The 20,652-nt window shown below is 39.7% G+C and overlaps 1 protein-coding gene across 2 annotated transcripts in view; it reads right to left on the bottom strand.

The window, feature by feature from the left end:
- Positions 1 to 20,652, bottom strand: part of LOC126416776 (sister chromatid cohesion protein PDS5 homolog B-B) — a 190,179-nt gene that overhangs the window by 44,357 nt on the left and 125,170 nt on the right. For both annotated transcript variants that reach the window (XM_050084633.1, XM_050084634.1), the window contains exons 17-18: positions 12,492 to 12,615; positions 2,564 to 2,783 (exon numbers count right to left, since the gene is read on the bottom strand). In XM_050084633.1, the coding sequence (XP_049940590.1) occupies positions 2,564 to 2,783; positions 12,492 to 12,615 (344 nt within the window). The remainder of the gene's footprint in view (positions 1 to 2,563; positions 2,784 to 12,491; positions 12,616 to 20,652) is intronic.

Raw genomic sequence — 20,652 nt, 5'->3', positions numbered from 1 at the left:
TTCCTAAATCGTTTCAAGTGGTTGTTACAATGTAAATCATACCAAAAAAGTATACATACTCTTAGATGTTTAACAGTTGTAGCTGTTTCCAGTCGATTATTAATAGTGTAGTCAAATAACATAAGGTCTTTCCTCCAATTTATACACAATTCATTATATTTGCTTACAACGACGTTCAAATGATAAGGTTTTACCCCTAGCACTGAATTGTGTAGGCTTTTGTTCATTTTGCTACTACTTTCTGGCAATGTGTGTTTTTTACATACGAGGGATGGAACTTAAATAGTGGCAACTATTTATTCACAACTGATACAAAAGAGTTACTTGTTTGCACCTGTTACTGTCCTTCAAAGTAGTCACCAGTGGTGTGTAGAACCCATTGCCAGCGATGTGGAAGGTGTAGTATACCGTTAGCAGAGCCTGTTCTGTTGATGGTGCGAATGGAGCAGTCTACTGCCTGTCGAATCTCTGGAACAGTTCTGAAGTGAATGCCACGAAGTGGTTCCTCCATTTTCGGAACTAAATCAAAGTCACAAGGACTTAAGTCCGGGGAGTATGGTGGATGGTACAGTACCTCCCAGTTCCACTGACCGAACAGAGCAGCCACAGCTTGTGTTGTATGCACCTGCACATTGTCATGCAAATGACGGATGGGTTGCGCAGAAAGTGTCGCCGCTTCTTTCGCAAAATTGGTCGCAGGTGATGCTCAAAAGACGAACAGTAATACTGTGCATTGACGGTCTGCCGTGGAGGAACGTAATGCGTTAGGATAACACCGTCACAGTCGTACACGAGAAACACCATAACTTCAGACCGCTCCATTTGCACCATCAATAGAACAGGCTCTGCTAATGGTATACTATGCCTTCCACATCGCTGGCAATGGGCTCTACACAAAGCTGCCAACTACTTTGATGGACAGTAACAGGTGCAAAACATGTAACTCTTTTGTGTCGGTAGTGAATAAATAGTTGCCACTATTTAAGTTCCTACCCTTGTACTATGGAACTATCCATATATTCCTCATGTAGTTTCCAACAGTATCCACACTGTCATTTACACTGGTGTACAAAATTAAAGCAACAATCTGCTATTTCCCCATCCTGTGACTAATTCACGAGGTTATAATATAAACTATCAACAGAAGTCCTATGACCATGTTCTGCACAGAAAAAGGCATTCCAGATAACGGACAACCACACCGACAATGACATAAGGGCACCTATCAAATTGGGTGGTGTTTGCCTGGTAGTCCCACATCCAAAATCCCTGTGTACATAGTCACAGACAGTGCAGTATGGCACAGACAAGAGGCCTCCCAGACTCACTGTGATGGAGGACTAGAGGAAGAATGGAAGTAGGACAGTTACAAACTTGTGTGGCCGGATGGCGTAATGTAAATCCTTCTGTTGTTTCTCGGACATGGTGACAGTTCATAGAGACTGAAACTGTACCCTGAAGACAAGGGCAGGGACAACCACATGTGGCATCTGAAAGAGAGAACTGTTATTTGGCTCTAAGGACATGATGGTACTGGCATCTGACCTTGCAGCAACCACTGGACATTTTGTATCGAAGCAAACGGTGTACACAACCCAATGTTTTTTTACAGATGAGTTGTGATTTGGTCTGGAGAGTAATTCTCGACGGATTCACATCTGGAGGGAACGCGGAACACAATTTTGGGACCCAAACATTGTGAAAACAGACCAAAATCAGGGAGGATCCCTAAAGGTGTGAACAGGGATTACGTTGACCACTCAAACATCTCTTCATGAAACTGTATGGGTGAATTGGCAAGGTTTAAGGGGTGAAAATACCACACTGCATCAAGAACCAAGAAAAAATATTTGATCTGTTTGCATACTAACTATCTATTCCTTACTATAAAGGTGCAGGAAGAGCACTAAAATCTTTTACATCAGTTCTAAAGTATTGTGGCGTTCCAAAACAGAAGTCTCTGAAAGGATTCACACTTGAAACATGTTCTTGCCTATAATGAATGACACATCTACAAACAGGAGTATTGTTCTAATGACACCTGATTAATTTTGCTGTCAGCATAACATAATAGCCAAAAATTTCAGTTATCATATCTAAACATGAATTTTAGTTTCAATTATTCTGAAACATGAAACATTTATTTCCCCATGATGTGGTCAGGGGATCCTCACTCTTGATCCTGCAGGATGTCAGTAAAAGAGGTGCATAAAAGATGTAACACTGCAAAAGGCAATATCACATCACAATTTACTTGACCAGACAGTAAAACTGACTTATTATTTTATGTAGAAACTGTCAAAGCACACTTTGAATTCCTCAAGCAGGCAATAACTATCTCTGATATGACACTTTGTAAGTATTTAAATATCACCGGCAGCTGGAAATAAAATATTCCGATCTTCAACAATGTGAAAGTTGCAAATACACTGTTTGCCACATGGCTTTTGAGAGTAGAGTGAAAAGATCTATTGTATGATGAGCCTAGAAACAGCAAATATTCTGGAACAAAGAAAGACATATACATAAATAAATACAGTTACTCGAAAGCTAATGTACTAACCTATTGCACCCATGGAGATACTTTTGACATATTCTCTTCTTTTATTAATATCTACAACCATATTCTGCTTAATAAGCATCTTTATTCTCTTATCGGGTTCAATACCACCAAGAGCATAGAAACCCATGAAATCCAGTGGGAGACATTTCTGAGGAATTCCTCGTCCAAGTCCTTTGTGTAGTTTTGTTGCAAAGATTTCACGCACCTGTGGTACCTCATCCTGCAGAAAATAAAATCAAAATTAATCACTTTCTCTTAGAACTGAATATTAATAAAACAATTTATGTGGCTGTTTTAGTTACTGTTACAAGATGAGCTCATCTAGGTGAGTCACCGTGATGAAAGGTGCCTGTCACAGTAGCTTAAAAGTTGGTCATATATAAAAACTAAATCTATAACATCCTCCAAATTAACAAACTTGAAGATTCTACTTTTGATAACTTAGTTACATAAATATACTCAAGGTTTCATAAAATCCCCCCCCCCCCCCCCCTTCCCCGTAGTACGAAATGAATATCAGAAATATTTTAAGCACAACAGACACTTCTATTTACCATTATCTGAAGCAGGAACAACTTGCATAGGTTTGACAAACATGCAATAAAAACAGGAATTTCCATTATTTAGAGGAAGAGACATGTGGAAGAATACTGGATAATGTACACAGTTGCTAGGCAAATGACGAATTTGCTCCAAACCCTATGTCAAAGGAAACAAAAGATGTACCAATGGATTCTTTCAATTTCATTAGCTCCTGCGATAGCCCTACTGAATTCATTTCCACTAACTCTCACAAATTTAAACAAGCCTGTTGCAAAACCTGCCTCTAATTGTGTCTCCTAGGAACATATATTCCAGTTATAGTGATGGTAAACATGTACAAAAGGAAGAATGCACATCATAAGCCAATAAATAATGTTTATCATCTTATGGAGTAACTAAAAGGTTACAATAACTAGCATCCCATTACCAAATACATTCTTTGAGGCTCTTTAGCAAGTTTAGAAAGCCTTGTCTGGAAAGAACAGAAGCTTCCACGTATCATCATCCTCAATAGTTCTGACAAAGAAAAACACTGTTCATTTAGTTTATGGTTTGGAAACAAAAAGGAAGCTACTATTCTGTAGTTGTTCCTCATTTTTTCTCAAAACATTAAAGACTTATAGTTACACGGAAAAGCATAGGTTTATTGTATTCTGGCATCTATAACTGAAGCAAGTTCTGTAGGTGACAGGGAACACCAGAAAATGTGACTCAAAGTGTCTGTGCTGCACAGCCCATGACTGGGCTACTGGCCTGACTGTAGGTACAGTACTACCTTTCTTCATCATAGCATTGGGGGGGGGGGGGGGGGGGGGCATGGGGTGGCAAGTCCATTGCCCTGACAAACTTTCACCAGCAGGAAAGATGTATAGTACACATTTGATCTGTAACAATACTTATTTGCAACTAGTTTTGGTTTTAAGCAATCTTCACAGCAGTTATCTAAAAAAACAAAATTAGACCACATGTGACAATGGAAATAAAACATGAAATCCACAGATGAGAACCAAATACTTACGAAAAATATTACAGGTGTATCATATGTCATACATGTCTTGAGATGAAGTTAACGAGAAATACGTGGAATGCCTCTAAGATCAGAAGACATCAGATAAATCAATTTTGACAAATGTGACCAAACACAAAATCAAGATGAGGACTGACTGGAAAAGTGACAGCAAGTTATTTATAATCTGAAAACAAAACAAGTCAAAGACCACAAGAATCAGAGAGAAATAACATGCCAAACCTAAGGATGTTGTCATTAAATCATTATTTTATTACTGAATCACACTGTCTCACTACGTACAGTTCTAATTGTAATTAATATTTCACAATGATAAGAATGAAGTGAAATATAAAATTACAGGTATACAAGATTTAACGAAAATGAAAACACAAAATAGTCTTCAGCCTTTGAGTAAATTAATCACTCGTGGAATATGAATTAACACGATTAAGTAAATTTAGGTGGATCACAAAAATAGTATGAAAATTGCATACTTGGAAAAATTAAAAATGAATATAGATTATTGGCTTTTGGTTGCATTCATACAATTTTAGATGCACTTTATCTACATGCTCTGTAATGTGATTACATAAATTTAAGTAGATAACAAAAATATTATGAAAATTGCACACTTTTTGCATCACTTGGAGAAATACAAAACACACGTAGAGACTTGGCTTTTTTTGTTGATGCACTTCATCTACATACTCTATATTTATTTTATATTTTTCCAAGTTATGCAAAACGTATGCAATTTTCATACTATTTTTGCGTTTCAATTACATTTATGTAATCACACTAATTGATATTCCACAAATGGTTACGTTTACTGAAAGGCTGAAAACTATTTTGCATTTTCATGTTCATCAAATCTTGTATATCTGTAATTTTATATTTTATTTCATCCTTATCATTGTGAAATATGAATTTCAATTACAACTGTACATAGTTGGAGAGTGTGATTCAATAATCACATAGTTATTTAATGACAACATCCTTAGATTTTCCATGTTGTTGTTCTTTGTCTCTTGACCTCTTTGACTTGTTTTGCTTTCAGTTTATACAGAACTTGCTGCCACTTTTCCACTCAGTCACAATGTTCATTATGTGTTTGTTGGCATTGATCTGTGTAATGTCTTTTGAGGTAGTGGCAGTCCATGCATTGCTGGTTAACCTTATCTCAAGACATGTATAACATACAACACAACTGTAACATTTTTCACAAGTATTTGGTCGTCATCTGTGGATTTCATGTTTTATTTTCATTGTAACATTAGGTCTATTTTTGTGAGTCATATAGCTGCCGTGAAAATGGTTTCAGACTGAAACCAGTTGTAAATAACAACATGCAGCACAGTGTCATGCGTTGTTTTGAAGTTTGTTCATGCTGTTGGTTTTTGCCAAAACAAAATGTTCATTTGATAGCAGACTGAGTGGACCTTGGGTTATCCTGAGGGACTGGAACCAGGAAAAATACCCACCTCTCTCCAGGATTGAACCTGTGACCTTCAGTGCCTGTGCCTAGTGCTCTACCTGCTAGACTACCATGACCACTCTAAAAAATGTAAGGAAGCAATTCACCCACCCCAGATAAATAACTCAAACAATGGAAAATCCAGGATGGAACGTCACAATACCGGAGAAGGAAAGTTGCTATTCACCATATAGCGGAGATGCTGAGTCGCGATAGGCACAACAAAAAGAACCTACACAATATACTCGTCCATCCTTACACAACCCCTGCTCCCAAACCCTTACCTCATAGCTCATACCCCTGTAATAGACATAGATTCAAGACCTGCCCCATACATCCTCCTACCACCACCTACTCCAGTCCCATCACTAACATCAACTATCCCATCAAAGGCAGGGCTACCTGTGAAACCAGTCATGTGATTTACAAGCTAAACTGCAATCACTGTGCTGCATTCTACGTAGGCATGACAACCATTAAGCTGTCCATCCGCATGAATGGCCAACAGCAAACTGTAGCCAAATAACAAGTGGACCACCCTGTTGCTGAACACGCAGCCAAACATGATACCCCTGATCTCAATAACTGCTTTACAGCCTGTGATGTATGGATCCTTCCACCAGCTTTTCTGAACTGCGCAGGTGGGAACTTTCCCTGCAATACATCCTACATTCCCGTAACCCTCCTGGCCTCAACCTTCGTTAGTCACTGTCCTCACCCATCCAGCCCCCTCCCTGTCCCCATTCCAGCACTACACAGCCGTCATTTCACTGCCACACCCAGTCTTTTAATTTTTATTTCTCTCCTTTCTGCTACTAACCCCCTCCCCCCTCCGCACCATCTCTCGTGCCCTCTGTCTAAACTACAACACTTCACTGTCTGCCACTTCCCACCATACTATCCCTCTCCCTCCCAGCTCCCAGCCTTCTCTTTACCCCCACCCAGTCGCCACTCCCATAACGCACTGGTGCTCCTGCTTGCAGTGTAGTTTCAGCTCTCTGAGACTGCAGACGTGTGTGCAAGATGCGTTTGTTTGTTTGTGTGTGTGTGTGTGTGTGTGTGTGTGTGTGTGTGTGTGTGTGTGTACTGCTGACAAAGGCCTTAATGGCCGAAAGCCATAATTGTGTGAATCTTTTTGTTGTGCCTATCTCAACTCAATATCTCCGCTATATGGTGAGTAGCAACTTCCCTTCACAAGATAAATAACTTTTCTTTCTTGGCATAATCCCGCAAAATGTAATGCAAAGTGCAATTTTGATAGGTCACACACACACACACACACACACACACACACACACACACACACACACAGGTGATTACTTCATTTCTGCATGGTATCAATACTTTACGAAACAAATTGGTAGACAAGTGTAGATTGTTTAAGTAATTGCATCACATTCTGAACATGTCAAAAGGAAAATATACGAGGGCAGTTCAATAAGTAATGCAACACATTTTTTTTCTGAAACGGGTTGTTTTATTCAGCATTGAAATACACCAGGTTATTCCCCAATCTTTTAGCTACACAACACTATTTTTCAACGTAATCTCCATTCAATGCTACGGCCTTACGCCACCTTGAAATGAGGGCCTGTATGCCTGCACGGTACCATTCCACTGGTCGATGTCGGAGCCAACGTCGTACTGCATCAATAACTTCTTCATCATCCGCGTAGTGCCTCCCACGGATTGCGTCCTTCCTTGGGGCAAACATATGGAAATCCGACGGTGCGAGATCGGGGCTGTAGGGTGCATGAGGAAGAACAGTCCACTGAAGTTTTGTGAGCTCCTCTCGGGTGCGAAGACTTGTGTGAGGTCTTGCGTTGTCATGAAGAAGGAGAAGTTCGTTCAGATTTTTGTGCCTACGAACACGCTGAAGTCGTTTCTTCAATTTCTGAAGAGTAGCACAATACACTTCAGAGTTGATCGTTTGACCATGGGGAAGGACATCGAACAGAATAACCCCTTCAACGTCCCAGAAGACTGTAACCATGACTTTACCGGCTGAGGGTATGGCTTTAAACTTTTTCTTGGTAGGGGAGTGGGTGTGGCGCCACTCCATTGATTGCCGTTTTGTTTTAGGTTCGAAGTGATGAACCCATGTTTCATCGCCTGTAACAATCTTTGACAAGAAATTGTCACCCTCAGCCACATGACGAGCAAGCAATTCCGCACAGATGGCTCTCCTTTGCTCTTTATGGTGTTCGGTTAGACAACGAGGGACCCAGCGGGAACAAACCTTTGAATATCCCAACTGGTGAACAATTGTGACAGCACTACCAACAGAGATGTCAAGTTGAGCACTGAGTTGTTTGATGGTGATCCGTCGATCATCTCGAACGAGTGTGATCGCACGCTCCGCCATTGCAGGAGTCACAGCTGTGCACAGCCGGCCCGCACGCGGGAGATCAGACAGTCTTACTTGACCTTGCGGCGATGATGATACACGCTTTGCCCAACGACTCACCGTGCTTTTGTCCACTGCCAGATCACCGTAGACATTCTGCAAGCGCCTATGAATATCTGAGATGCCCTGGTTTTCTGCCAAAAGAAACTCGATCACTGCCCGTTGTTTGCAACGCACATCCGTTACAGACGCCATTTTAACAGCTCCGTACAGCGCTGCCACCTGTTGGAAGTCAATGAAACTATGCGAGACGAAGCGGGAATGTTTGAAAATATTCCACAAGAAATTTCCGGTTTTTTCAGCCAAAATTGGCCGAGAAAAAAAATGTGTTACATTACTTATTGAACTGCCCTCGTACTTACTGACCTATGGCACCCTACATTCAATTAGGCATATATTAAAAGTTGTATTGAATACTAATTTTAAGGGGACCTACTCAGCCCTCTTGTCTACTCTGCAAGAGTTTGACACACCCACTTCATATTGTTCCCACTTCAATGTCTACGCACACTTTTCATGGTGCAAGCCCACGCCACTTGCTGGTTAATTACTCATGTTTCTTACTTGAGCTTGGGCATTCTGGTGCATACTTCCCACAATAGTACCTACCTCTATTTTTGGTAAGTTTCTTGCTTATAATCAATCTTTAATGTCCCTTCTGTATTTTCAGCATGTCAACTTGTTTGTGGGTATGACCTGTTTTCTTATTGTTGTTCCTGCACTACACTTTAGTATTCTTCCTTTCTGTCTGTTTTCATGCAATCTGCATGTTATGTGGGTTGCCAACTAAAGCTTCAGGTCATGGATTACACCAGCTTTTTATAGCATCATGTTTGACCCTAGGTTTTAACGGGATCCTATACACAGCAGTCCATTTTCTTTGACATACTGCTATTATGGTGGTCAAAAGTCTTTAGCAAATGGATTGTTGCCTAGGTAGCATGTGACAGTGGGTGTTCACTTCTACACATTAATGTTCAGTGAGTGCCTCTTACATTTTCTTCTAATACTTTGTGACATTAAATAAAATTCCTCTTCATTGTTTTTTATCCTTCTCCACAAGTTTAATGGGAGCATTCTCCACAATATTTTATCACTTTTAGGACAAACGCATTTTTAGCAGATAATCTATTCCATGGGATTGACACTGAACACTGGTTCTTCCCATAATATATTATGTACATCATGACTTGACTCCTGTGAGTACATCTTTCATACACATCCCCATTACAGTTTCATCCTATCCTGGGACTATATACTTTTATAAGTAATTGTTTATCCACTTATATACAGAGTTGCACCTGAAGATGCAACTGTAAGAGATGAGAAACCAGTATGCCTAAAAATAAAAGGATATTACAGCTGCAGTGGTGTTATTGCTCAGCTTGAAAATATGGAAGTGCTTTCGGTTGGTGATAATCTTAAATCGTGCACTCATTCAAAGTCAGAGGGGTGTAAAGATACACCTACACAACTACTCTGCAACTTATGCTTCAGTGTTTGGCAAAGAATGCACAGAACCACTTTCAGAGTACTTATCTACTGCTCCACTCTCTATGAGAACATGCGAAGAAAGAACAGCTAAATCTTTCTGTGCGAGCTCAGATTTCATCAAGACAATAAATTCTCCGAAAGTTGGTGATATAAATTATGTGAAACATGCACACACAGCCCCAAGGTGTGTGTGTGTTTTTTTTTTTTTTTTTTTTTTAAGGAGCTGCCCTTCTCTGAGCTTTTTCAAGATATTTCATCAATCCTATCCAATATGGATCCCCTACTGCATAGAAACGTTTGAGAAGAGGGTGAAGGAATGTAGGGTACACAGTCTCTTCAGTAAATTTGTTGAATCTTCAAAGTCCTTCACCAATAAAACACATTCTGTGGATCACCATTTTGTATGTGATGGTTTAAATGTAAGTGGTTCCTTATTGTAATCTGAGGTATTTGAATGAATCATGGTTAATGATGGGAAGTGAGCACAAAAAATCATGAGTCAAATGTGGTTAGCTGATCACATTACTTGTTCCCAATTTCCTGTGCCTCATAAATGAAGTTAGTTGGTATTTTTGTTTCACTGGCAAAAATTTAAGCTGTGTTTCTAAGGACTAAAACTGATCAAAATGATTGGAAATTTAGTTCTGTGTCCGTCCTGCCACTCATCAACGTCATTTGTAAGATCCAGTATTTGTGTACAATTGATGTATTATAATAATAATAATAATAATAATAATAATAATAATAAATAGAACAATTCCGTGTGGCTCAATGACCTGGCGCAAGCCTTTCAACTGGGCAAGACTTCCAGCAAATCACGTCCCTAACTTACCACAGTGATCCCAGTGGGGAAAGGGGACCTACATGTCAACAAAAGAATTTGAACTACATGAAGTTACAAGTGAATCTTCACGTCACTGTGAGATGAAGGCTAGGTTAATGACAGACAAACCCACAACCTTTCGGTGCACTTGACCACTAGACCAACAGCCACAATACTTCTAATAACAACTAAGGGGAAGACAGAATTCAGCAGCTTAAGACTTATATTGAATATCAAAAAGTCTATGATGAGCGACTTCACTTAAACATAGTGACAACACACAGAATCAAGTCCAAACAGTGCACAACACTGAACAATATGCTTGTACATTTTGCAAAATGTGCACGGAGAAGGGAGAATACCAACTGATACAGATGTCTCGCGTGACTTCCTGAGATCTATGAACTTCGATATGTATGAGGTGTGTGTGAAAAGTAACAATACTGACTTTTTATTTCCCAATGTTGTCCGCCCCGGTAGCTGAGTGGTCAGCGTGACAGACTGTCAATCCTAAGGGCCCGGGTTCGATTCCTGGCCGGGTCGGGGATTTTCTCCGCTCAGGAACTGGGTGTTGTGTTGTCCTAATCATCATCATTTCATCCCCATCGACGCGCAGGTCGCCGAAGTGGCGTCAAATCGAAAGACCTGCACCAGGCGAACGGTCTACCCGACGGGAGGCCCTAGCCACACGACATTTCCATTTTTTCCCAATGTTATTTTCTTCAAACAGCAATAACGTCCCCTTCAAAGCAGTTCCCTTCGGCAGCTATATACCATTGAAGGCGTTGTTCCCTGTCTTGGTGGTAGCACTGAAAGGTTTCAACTAGTAGGCTCTAACATGTTGGTAAAATTATTTTGAATGTTCTCCAGAGTCCCAAAAAGACAGGCTAAGACATTCTTCAACTTTGAGGAAAGTAACAATCACAAGGACTCAGATCAGATGAAAGGGGGCTGTGGAACAACAGGAATGCTTTTTGAGGTAAAAAATTCTATGGCAGTAGTGGCCATGTAACATGGGGTGCTGCCATGATGCAGCATCCACTTGTGCGCAATGTCCAGTCTCAATTGATTCAAGCTATTCTTGAGCCTTCCAAGGACATATTTGTAAACACTTGGGTGACAGTTTGTCCTGGAGGAAAAAATGTTTTATGCACGGTACCCCTAGTGTCAAAAATGCACAACAACACAGCATTGTTTTCATCTTTGATTTGCTCATTCAAGCTTTTCTCGGTCGAGGAGATATTTCACTGCGCTCTCCTCACTTTGCCGCTCTGACTCAGGATCATACTCAAAATGCCAGGATTCTTCACCCGTAATCACATTATTGAATCACTAGTGGTCATTGGCTGTCTTCTCAAGATCAACACATACGTTTCTTCGATTGTCCTTCTGCTCAGTTATGAGTTTTTTCAGCACCATTCTGGCACCAACCTTTTGCACTTGCAAACCTTCAGTCAATGTTTGATGTACAGTAAAAGTGTTTTAAGTTTAATGGATCACCCATAATCCTTACTGTTAAGACACACGTTTTATATTTCCATGTGTTTTTGAAGTTAAAGGCATCCTTGAGTAAGGTTCATCTTCAATACATTCTTGGCCTACCAAAATGTTTCTGCCAGTGAAAAACTTGTTTAAATTTTTCAAAGGTCACATGCGCAGATTCTCCAAGTTCGGTGTTAAACTTAATTGCGTAAAACTGCTCTAAATCCCACTGTTCCATTTCACACACACACACACACACACACACACACACACACACACACAAAGCTTTACTGATAGTGCTCTCACAAATAACTTAATGGCTGTACAGAGCTGAAACTTGGACTCAACATCTGGAAAGCATGAACACACACAGCACTGCCAAATCACTCACAGTGTTGTCAGTCGCATTACTTTTCTCACACACCTTGTATATTGATTAAAAAGACTAATGAGTGAAAGATTTTTTATAAACAGCCGCAAAGCAAATTGTAAGTTTTCAAAACAGAACAATAATTAGCTAAAATTGGGAGAAATAATGGAAGAATCAGGAGAAATAATGGAATAACCAGGAGGCAGGAGAAAAAGTGGAAAACTGAGACTCTCCCACCTACACCGGGAGAGCTGGTAGGTATGCTTTACAAAATGCATGCATGAACAGCTCACTTTTGTAATGGTTATGGTAGAGCAATTTCTTACCGTCATGAGGCGTGACAGGTTGTAAAACTGTTCTGCACTGTACTGATCTCCAACACCCTTCTGTTCACATATTTTCAGCATAGCACAGCCCGCTCCTAATCGCAGCCAAGCCATTTCTGCTTTACTGTGAAAGATCAACAACAGTAATACAATTGTAACACAAAAGCAATGAAGACAAATAATAATGACAAACCAAAGATGCAGTGTTACATTATGAAGAACTACACAAACAATACCTTAAACTACATGTGATGGAACTGGCACTATTCAGTAAGCTACATGGTTCAATGCGTTGTGTGTTCTTTTTACCCCTCTCAGTAACACTCAAATAAGTATTGCACGATACTCGGACCAAAAATCATTTGTTGCTTGCGTGTCAAAATTTCCAATATTTTTTTCTTTTTGACTTTCTTTCGGTACTTAATTTGGAGACCACTTTGATGATGCAGAATAGAATACAATGTTTTTGAGTAAAAGTGCATGTACAGTAGTTCTGAAGCACCCTGCATATCACCACCACCACCAACAACAACAACAACAACAACAACAACTCGATATCCCCATCTTCATGAATACTCTACACTTTACCATGCATTACAGTCATCAATGATAAGCAGCAAAGTTGCCCTTGCATGTGTGGCTTTTTAGGATTTCCCAGTGGATTGTTGCAAATACACTTCTTGTGTTTGTCTTTACTGCCTGATAATATAGTGCAAATCCCACAATATTTCATCAATGGAATTATTTGATATCTTCAGGTGGTGGTAGTTGCTGTTGTCACAGCTGCAAGAGGCAACTGATGCCAAATTTGCAGCGGCCACTAAAATTATCAAGTGAGGAGCAGGAAATACGTATGCACAGGGAGATGCTCAGAGTTGGATGAAAGCAGTGCTCATAGTGACTCCTACTACGAGTAGATGAGAGGCATTCCACATGTTCACAGTGGGCAATGACTGTGTTACCAGATGCCCTGTGGTTAAAAGATGACATAAATCTCTGTGAAGAGCTGTGTCCCGTCATGAATCAGAGGTTCTTGTTTCTCCTGTTTTATTTTAATGGCAGCCAGTCTGTATTCCAGGCAGTGCTTAACTGAAAACCTACATCCCTGTTGATTGTCTGCTGTACAGATATGTACGGCCTCCTTAACGACACAAACGCAGAATAATGACACTGAGGATTAAACTTCTGTCTTATTGTAAAACATGCAATGCCCTGTGTTCAGGCAATGCTCCACTACCACTGATTTATTGGTCCACGATGGTCTTCAACATAATGTTGTTGCATGGATCGACAAGTTTGCCCAGTATGTTTAATCTCACACATAAGATCTTAGACGACATAGCGGTTTTCCCAGTAATAAAACAGATTAGGTGGGACACCTGCCAAACTAAATTTTAATGCGAGCCCCATCTAAAAAGTTTAATATCACATCAGCAGAAAGGAAGGCTCTGCTTAACTTCAGAGCAGACGAAAACCTCATTATTTTATCTGCCGACAAGTGGAAAACCACCATCCTTCTGTCACCAACTCTGTACAATGGCAAGATACAGGCACTGCTTGACAATTCTGCATGTGCAAAATTCAGAGAAAAACTTTAGACCTTCTCAAGAGTTCTATTCTGACTATCATCATCAAGCATCTGCAACAACAGGCTGCACCTAACTGAAGACTGTATGACCTACCGAAGATCCATAAGAATGGGTCTTCTCTTCGCCCAGGCAACGCTGGAGCCCCTACCTATTCCCTGGCTAAACGTCTTACTTCATTGTAGGGACCCCTTGTAAGCATATGTGATCATCACATCTGAAATTCAGAGACTCCACAGGATGACTGAAGACGCTTTAACTACAACCGTCACATCTTGTGGTTAGCTTTGATTACATCTTTATTCATGAAAATACCTCTACAGGACTCATTAGTGTTTATCAGCAGTAAGTCTGAGAAAGACATTGTGACATTGTTTAAACATGTTCTTACACTCAATTTATTTCTTATTCAATAACTAGTATTTCAAACAACTGGATGGTGTTGCCATGGGAAGTTCTTTGTCTCCCATGGTGGCCAAGTATTTTATGGAAGACAATGAGGAAAAGGCACTGCAGTTAGCTGCTTCTGGCAGCATGTAGGTGATACATTTGTGGTGTGGCTTCATGGAGTACAGACATTACCTATGTTTTTTCACATTTGAACTCACTCCATCCGAGTATTCAGTTCACCATGGAAATGGAAAAAGATGTCATCTCATCATTCCTGAGTGCCACGGTTAGAAGAAAAATCGATGGTACACTGGGACATAGGGTCTACAACAAACTGAAGCAAACAGAGTTATATTTGCAGGCCACAAGCTGTCATCACTCCGCACAACATAGTAGCATTTCAAACTCTCTGGTATGTAGAGCTCATCTCGTCTCAGATACCGACATGTGGCAAAACAAGCACTACCATATTTACTCGAATCTAAGCCGCACTCGAATCTAAGCCGCACCTGAAAAATGAGACTCGAAATAAAGGAAAAAAAAAAAATTCCCGAATCTAAGCCGCACCTGAAATTTGAGACTCAAAATTCAAGGGGAGAGAAAAGTTTTAGGCCGCACCTCCAAATTGAAACAAAGGTGGTCCATTGTAACATGAAACACAATTTAGGTTGATTGAATGACGATACAGCCACAGTAGTTTGGTTCGAGTCGTAAGCTTAGCAGTTAAGCCTTACCAGGTAGCCATTGCTATGCGTCAGGCGCTCCGTCCGTATTTATACCGGTACCCTTCCCTTTTCACATGCTTCGTCTGGTTTGAATCGATTGCTTATATTGCTTTGATCTGATAAGTGTCACACTCTAAGCTGAAAATGCATTACTGTACTGTGTCATGCATTGTTTGTCGCATTCTGATAGTGCGTGTTTACGACCTGTTGCCACTCGCGGCATGGCTTGCTTTTGTGCGCGCTACTGCGCTTTAAAAAAAAAAAAAAAAGAAGAAGAAGAAGTAGTAGTGAGGAATCGTCTCATTAGCAAAACAATGGCAAGAGACTGCTATTTGTTGTTACTTACACTGCTGCTTTCTTTGATAATGATCAACAAAAACCAAAAATAGTAGACTGCGTATGATAGAACATGTTCTGAACGAGAGTTAGGCGAAAATTTTTCTGCGTTTGAAAATCTTTGTGGCCGCTTCTTTAGTACATCAAATTCTACACAGAAATTAGTCATCTTAGATTTAAAAATCTAGTCAGTTGCCGTGCTTCATTTCTGACTGTATCACTATTAGGCATAAGAATAATACGAATATAAGCATGGCACGATACGTATATTCTTCCGCGTTTGCTGTTGTCTCACTCTAGTTTCGTAGTTTATTAGGCAGACAGGATTTAAATGAGATAGCAGCAAACACGAAAGAATACATGGCAAAATGTTTATATTCGTATTATTCTTATGGTGAAGAGATTACTGCATGTGATTCACATTTCATCAGGTTCCTATTAGCAACCATCTCTTCTCACAGGTAGGAAAAAATTCAGAACGTAGAGTTGGCCGTATTGACAAACATCCCAAACAGTCTTGCCAGTCGGATTTTTGTAGTACATTGAAATTCTGCTACATTTGAAATGAACAATACGGAATTTGTATTTACTTCGTTGGATAATGTATGAAAATGAAGTGGTCGAAACTCGGGGCGGAGAAAAAAAAGCCCGTCTTCCACCTTTTTGTTTGTTAAAATTTATTAACTGACGCAGAGGTTTTGGCGCCAGTATGTATCTTTGTGCTTACAAAGCATGCCTGTGTAGCGCTACATATATTCGACGGCAGAAGTTAGTTGTGGCGGCACCTACCAACATTTTTCAGAACTTCCATTTGCTTTGCACTCGATTCTAAGCCGTGGGCAGTTTTTTGGATTACAAAAACCGGAAAAAAAGTGTGGCTTAGATTCGAGTAAATACGGTAAATCATTTGAAAGATATAAAGGCAAGCGAGTGTGCTGGGACTTTCCCCAGTTCGCATCTACTAGCACAATGCCATCATAAAGCACCTGTGCGTAGCTTACAAAGTATTGCACAATAATCTAAGAATATAAAGTAGCTTTTCCAAACTTTGTCAATATATGCTTCAGTATATTAATGTTTAAATTGTTAAATCACCGAGTAATGAGTTGAATGTGTTTCCCTAAATAATCGTTTTAAATGAAAAAAACAAGTGGCACTAAATAATACAGCTAGAAACCCCAACATTGTTCAGAATGTGCAAATGTATCTAAAATCAAGTGTTTCAAGTCTTAACTTGACTGGAGCAATAATTTGGTCAAAACTGGTGTTATTACGAAAAATTGAAGGCACTAAATATTAGACTTAGAAAGATGAAAATTGGTATGAAGCATCAGTTTGACATAAAAACCTTAAGTATGTGACCCCATTTAGGTACCTCTAATAGTTTTCGAGTAATTTACTGGAAACTAAATTTGGAACAAAAGCATCCTCCTCTGTAATAGATTAAGTATCATTTATATTAATGATAGAAAGTTCTGATTACAGCACCTGATGAAACCCATTAAATAATAAAGCTACAAAAAGTTTCAATACTTTGATGTAAATAACAATCAATACAAGATTTCTTTAAGTTGCAGTTCAGAGGTCATGTTGTACTGTTAGTTCTGTTCTAAAAATTCTAGCCGGCAAAGTTTAAATGCAGACAAGCTGAAACTTTCTCTGTAATTAAAGCCAAATTTACTCCATTCATATAAAAATTACGAAGGTTGTAAATTGATTCATGGCAGAGTTATTACATAAAATGTGCCTGAGAAAGTATTCATTTAGATGCTGCTACCTGGGCGTATAACAGATGACAACAGATGTTCCCTTAGGCCATCCACTGTGCTCATATACAAATATGGCCAGAGAGGCAGTAGAGATAAGCACTTTGCGCCCAACTATCAATCAGTCCGCATCAGTCAAACCCCGGCTTACGCGCCGCCTCAGATGACATCACAGCCAGGCTGCAACTAAACTCATGTTTTCAGTACAAACAGAAAGTAAACTCATGAGGACTGTACTCCATCCTGAAATGCTTAGATTTCATGGAAGTAACTGTTTGTGTGCCGCCTGTAATATTAACAAAACCGCTTGGCAAGTGGTGAGATGATTTTTCACTTTTGTGGCAAGCAATTAACTTTGATTATAAGAAGTCAGGGCGAAAGATCATTTAATTGAAACTTACAGTAGAGTTCGCCTCTGCTACTAGTGCTGTTTATGAGAGGAACATTATTGTTATTGTCAGGCACATTATTATGTTTTGCGTCTGAACTTTTTCTGAATATAATTGAATTGGTTGAAACTCAAAACTTTTATTTATAATCGTAGTTCCTGATACTGCTGAGTAAATAGAAATATTTCTTTCTGTGAGAAGAAAAAGAATGTGGACTTGCAGGCTGGAAATTATGGACAGTATGTTCTCCATCACTTTCTGTCTGACCGCAAAAATAGTTTTCAGGCTCTCGTAACAGACGGCGACAGAATATAAGATAATTTCCTAATTTTGTTATCCAACCCACTGTCCCACAGACTGTTACCCAACCCGCTGTCCCACAGAATGTTTGCCTGGTTAGCTACAACACCTAATAATGGTCTTCAAGCAGAATGGTTATTCTGCAAGACAGATATGCAATGTATTTTGATCAAAGCAAGTTTGATGCAGAGATGTAAATATATATACAAAGGCACTCATTACAACAGCATTCTTGCTGTATTTTGTCTTCAAGAACAGAAAGAATCTCAAGAGACACAGAATCAAGCATGTTTTCCATCTTCCAGCAAAATTGTGGAATTTGTTGTGTTCAGTCAAAGACAAACTTGGCCTCAGAAAAGGTGGTATACATAACATCCCATGCCAAGAAGAGAAACCTTATATTGGGCAGACTTGTCGAACCATGCAAGAACATGATGATCATCATACACCAATGGGTCAACCTGATAAATCAGTGGTAGTGGAGCACTGCCTGAACACGGGGCATTGCACGTTCTACAAGAAGACAGAAGTTCAATCCTCAGTGTCACCATTCTGAGATTGTGCTCTTAAGGAGACCGTACATATCTGTACAGCAGACAATCAACAGGGATGCAGGTTTTCAGTTAAGCACTGCCTGGAATACAGACTGGCTGCCATTAAAATAAAACAGGTGAAACAAGAACCTCTGATTCATGACAGGACACAGCTCTTTGCAGAGATTTATAATTCATCTTTTAACCACAGGGTTTCTGGTAACACAGTCATTGCCCACTGTGCACATGGAACGCCTCTCATTGGCTCCTGGTAGGAGTCACTATGAGCACTGCTTTCATCCAACTCTGAGTGTCTCCTTGTGCATACATATTTCCTACTCCTCCCTTGATAAATTTAGATGTCGCTGCAAATTTGGCATTAGTTGCGTCTCGAAGCTGTGACAACAGCAACTACCACCACCTGAAGATATCAAATAATTGCACTGATGAAATACTGTGGGATTTGCACAATATTATCAGTTGGCAAAGGCAAACACAAGAAGTGTATTTGCAACAATCCACTGAGAAAGCCTAAAAAGTCACATGTGTTTGTTTCCCTGTCTCTCCTAGTAAATAGAAAAAAATGCACTTTCTTCACTGCTCATTGAGCAATTCTCAGTTTTTTAATGGTTTTTACAAGTTAGGTCTATGTCTTACTACCATAAGTCACAATTGGTAACAGGTACTGATATTAAACTTTTTGATTTAGACGCACCATAATTTTCCTTTTGAACAGAATTTGGTTTGCTAACAGCACTCTAGGTCATTTTTACCCTCCTGTTCATTTCTTTTGCTGTCCAACCAGTCATAGTCTTAAATGTGCCTAAATATAAAAGCCCATCAACTAGTTCAATAAGTCTGTTGATAATCAGTGCTATTTTCTTTTTTGTTGTGTTGATGATACATTATTTTAGTTGAATTATAATTGATTTCAAAGTCTATTTTCAAACTCTCTCTATTAAATTTTGCACCTACAAATGGCATTAAAAAGGTTTTGCACAGTCGTTTCTAATTTTTTTATTTTTTGAAGGAGGAGAATGAAATTTTTTGTGAACACACTTGGAACATATAGCTATAAGTTGGTATATAAAAGTATTTTCTTTTATTTACAGGTGAGCCATAATAGAACTATGAAGTAGATGTCTGGTTACGACAATGGTCAGTGACGGAGTTCCTCTTCAATATTAGAAACACTGTTTTGACAGTGTCATTACTCAGGATGAAACATGGTTGTTTCTGTCCGAACCTGAGAGCAAAATCCAATCCATGGGGTGGCGTCATCCGCGTTCCTCTCAGAAGAATAAACCAAGACTTTCATGAACAGCAGGCAAAAAGATGATGGCCTCCTTCTTCTGGGATCAGTGTGGTGTCATTTTCATTGACCTTTTGGAACCTGGCTCCACAACTAACCGGGACTGTTACTGTTTGCCATTGGACAAGCTGCACCGTGCCATCAAGACACACAGACCACAGCTTCAGCAGCTCATCAGACTACACCATGACAATGCCAATCCCCATACAGCCCTTATGATGCAGGAGAAAATCAGGAAAATGGGTTAGACAATTGTTCCTCTCCTCCCTACATTCCGGACTTGGCTCTGTCTGATTTTTACCTCTTTGGTCGTCTCAAGGCCCACCTGCATGGTAAAACATTTGATAGTGAGAAAGACCTTATTTCCTGTGTCAAGCGATAGTGTAAAAGTCAATCCCCAGAATTTTACCAAAGTGCATTTACATCATGGAATGAACGTTGTGCCAGATGCATCACAACTGGTGGAGGCTACATTGAGTAGGCTCAATGTATATCTAAATGTTCCTAGTATGATCACAAAAAATTTCATTCTCCTTGTGGACAAAAAAAAAAAAATATATAGGACGACTGTGCAAAACCTTTTGAATGCCCTTTGTACAACAGAGGCAAACAATACAATGTAACCAGCAAAACCAAGGTGGTTCAGGTAAGATCCATTACCAAATAAACTTCATTTATTTTCCTTGTTTAAGTATCTGATTCCTTCCTCTGGTCTCCTGAAAAGAGTTTTGACAATATGGAATCTTTGCACCTGTCTATACTTTCAGTGGCAAGAGGATATACGGGTTCCCGTGAGATCATCGAAGTTAAGCACTGTCGGGCAT

This window comes from Schistocerca serialis, chromosome 8 (assembly GCF_023864345.2).
Source record: "Schistocerca serialis cubense isolate TAMUIC-IGC-003099 chromosome 8, iqSchSeri2.2, whole genome shotgun sequence".
Lineage (NCBI taxonomy): Eukaryota > Metazoa > Arthropoda > Insecta > Orthoptera > Acrididae > Schistocerca > Schistocerca serialis.
The sequence above is the reverse complement of the archived record's forward strand: the minus strand, read 5'-3'. Positions and strand labels throughout refer to the sequence as shown.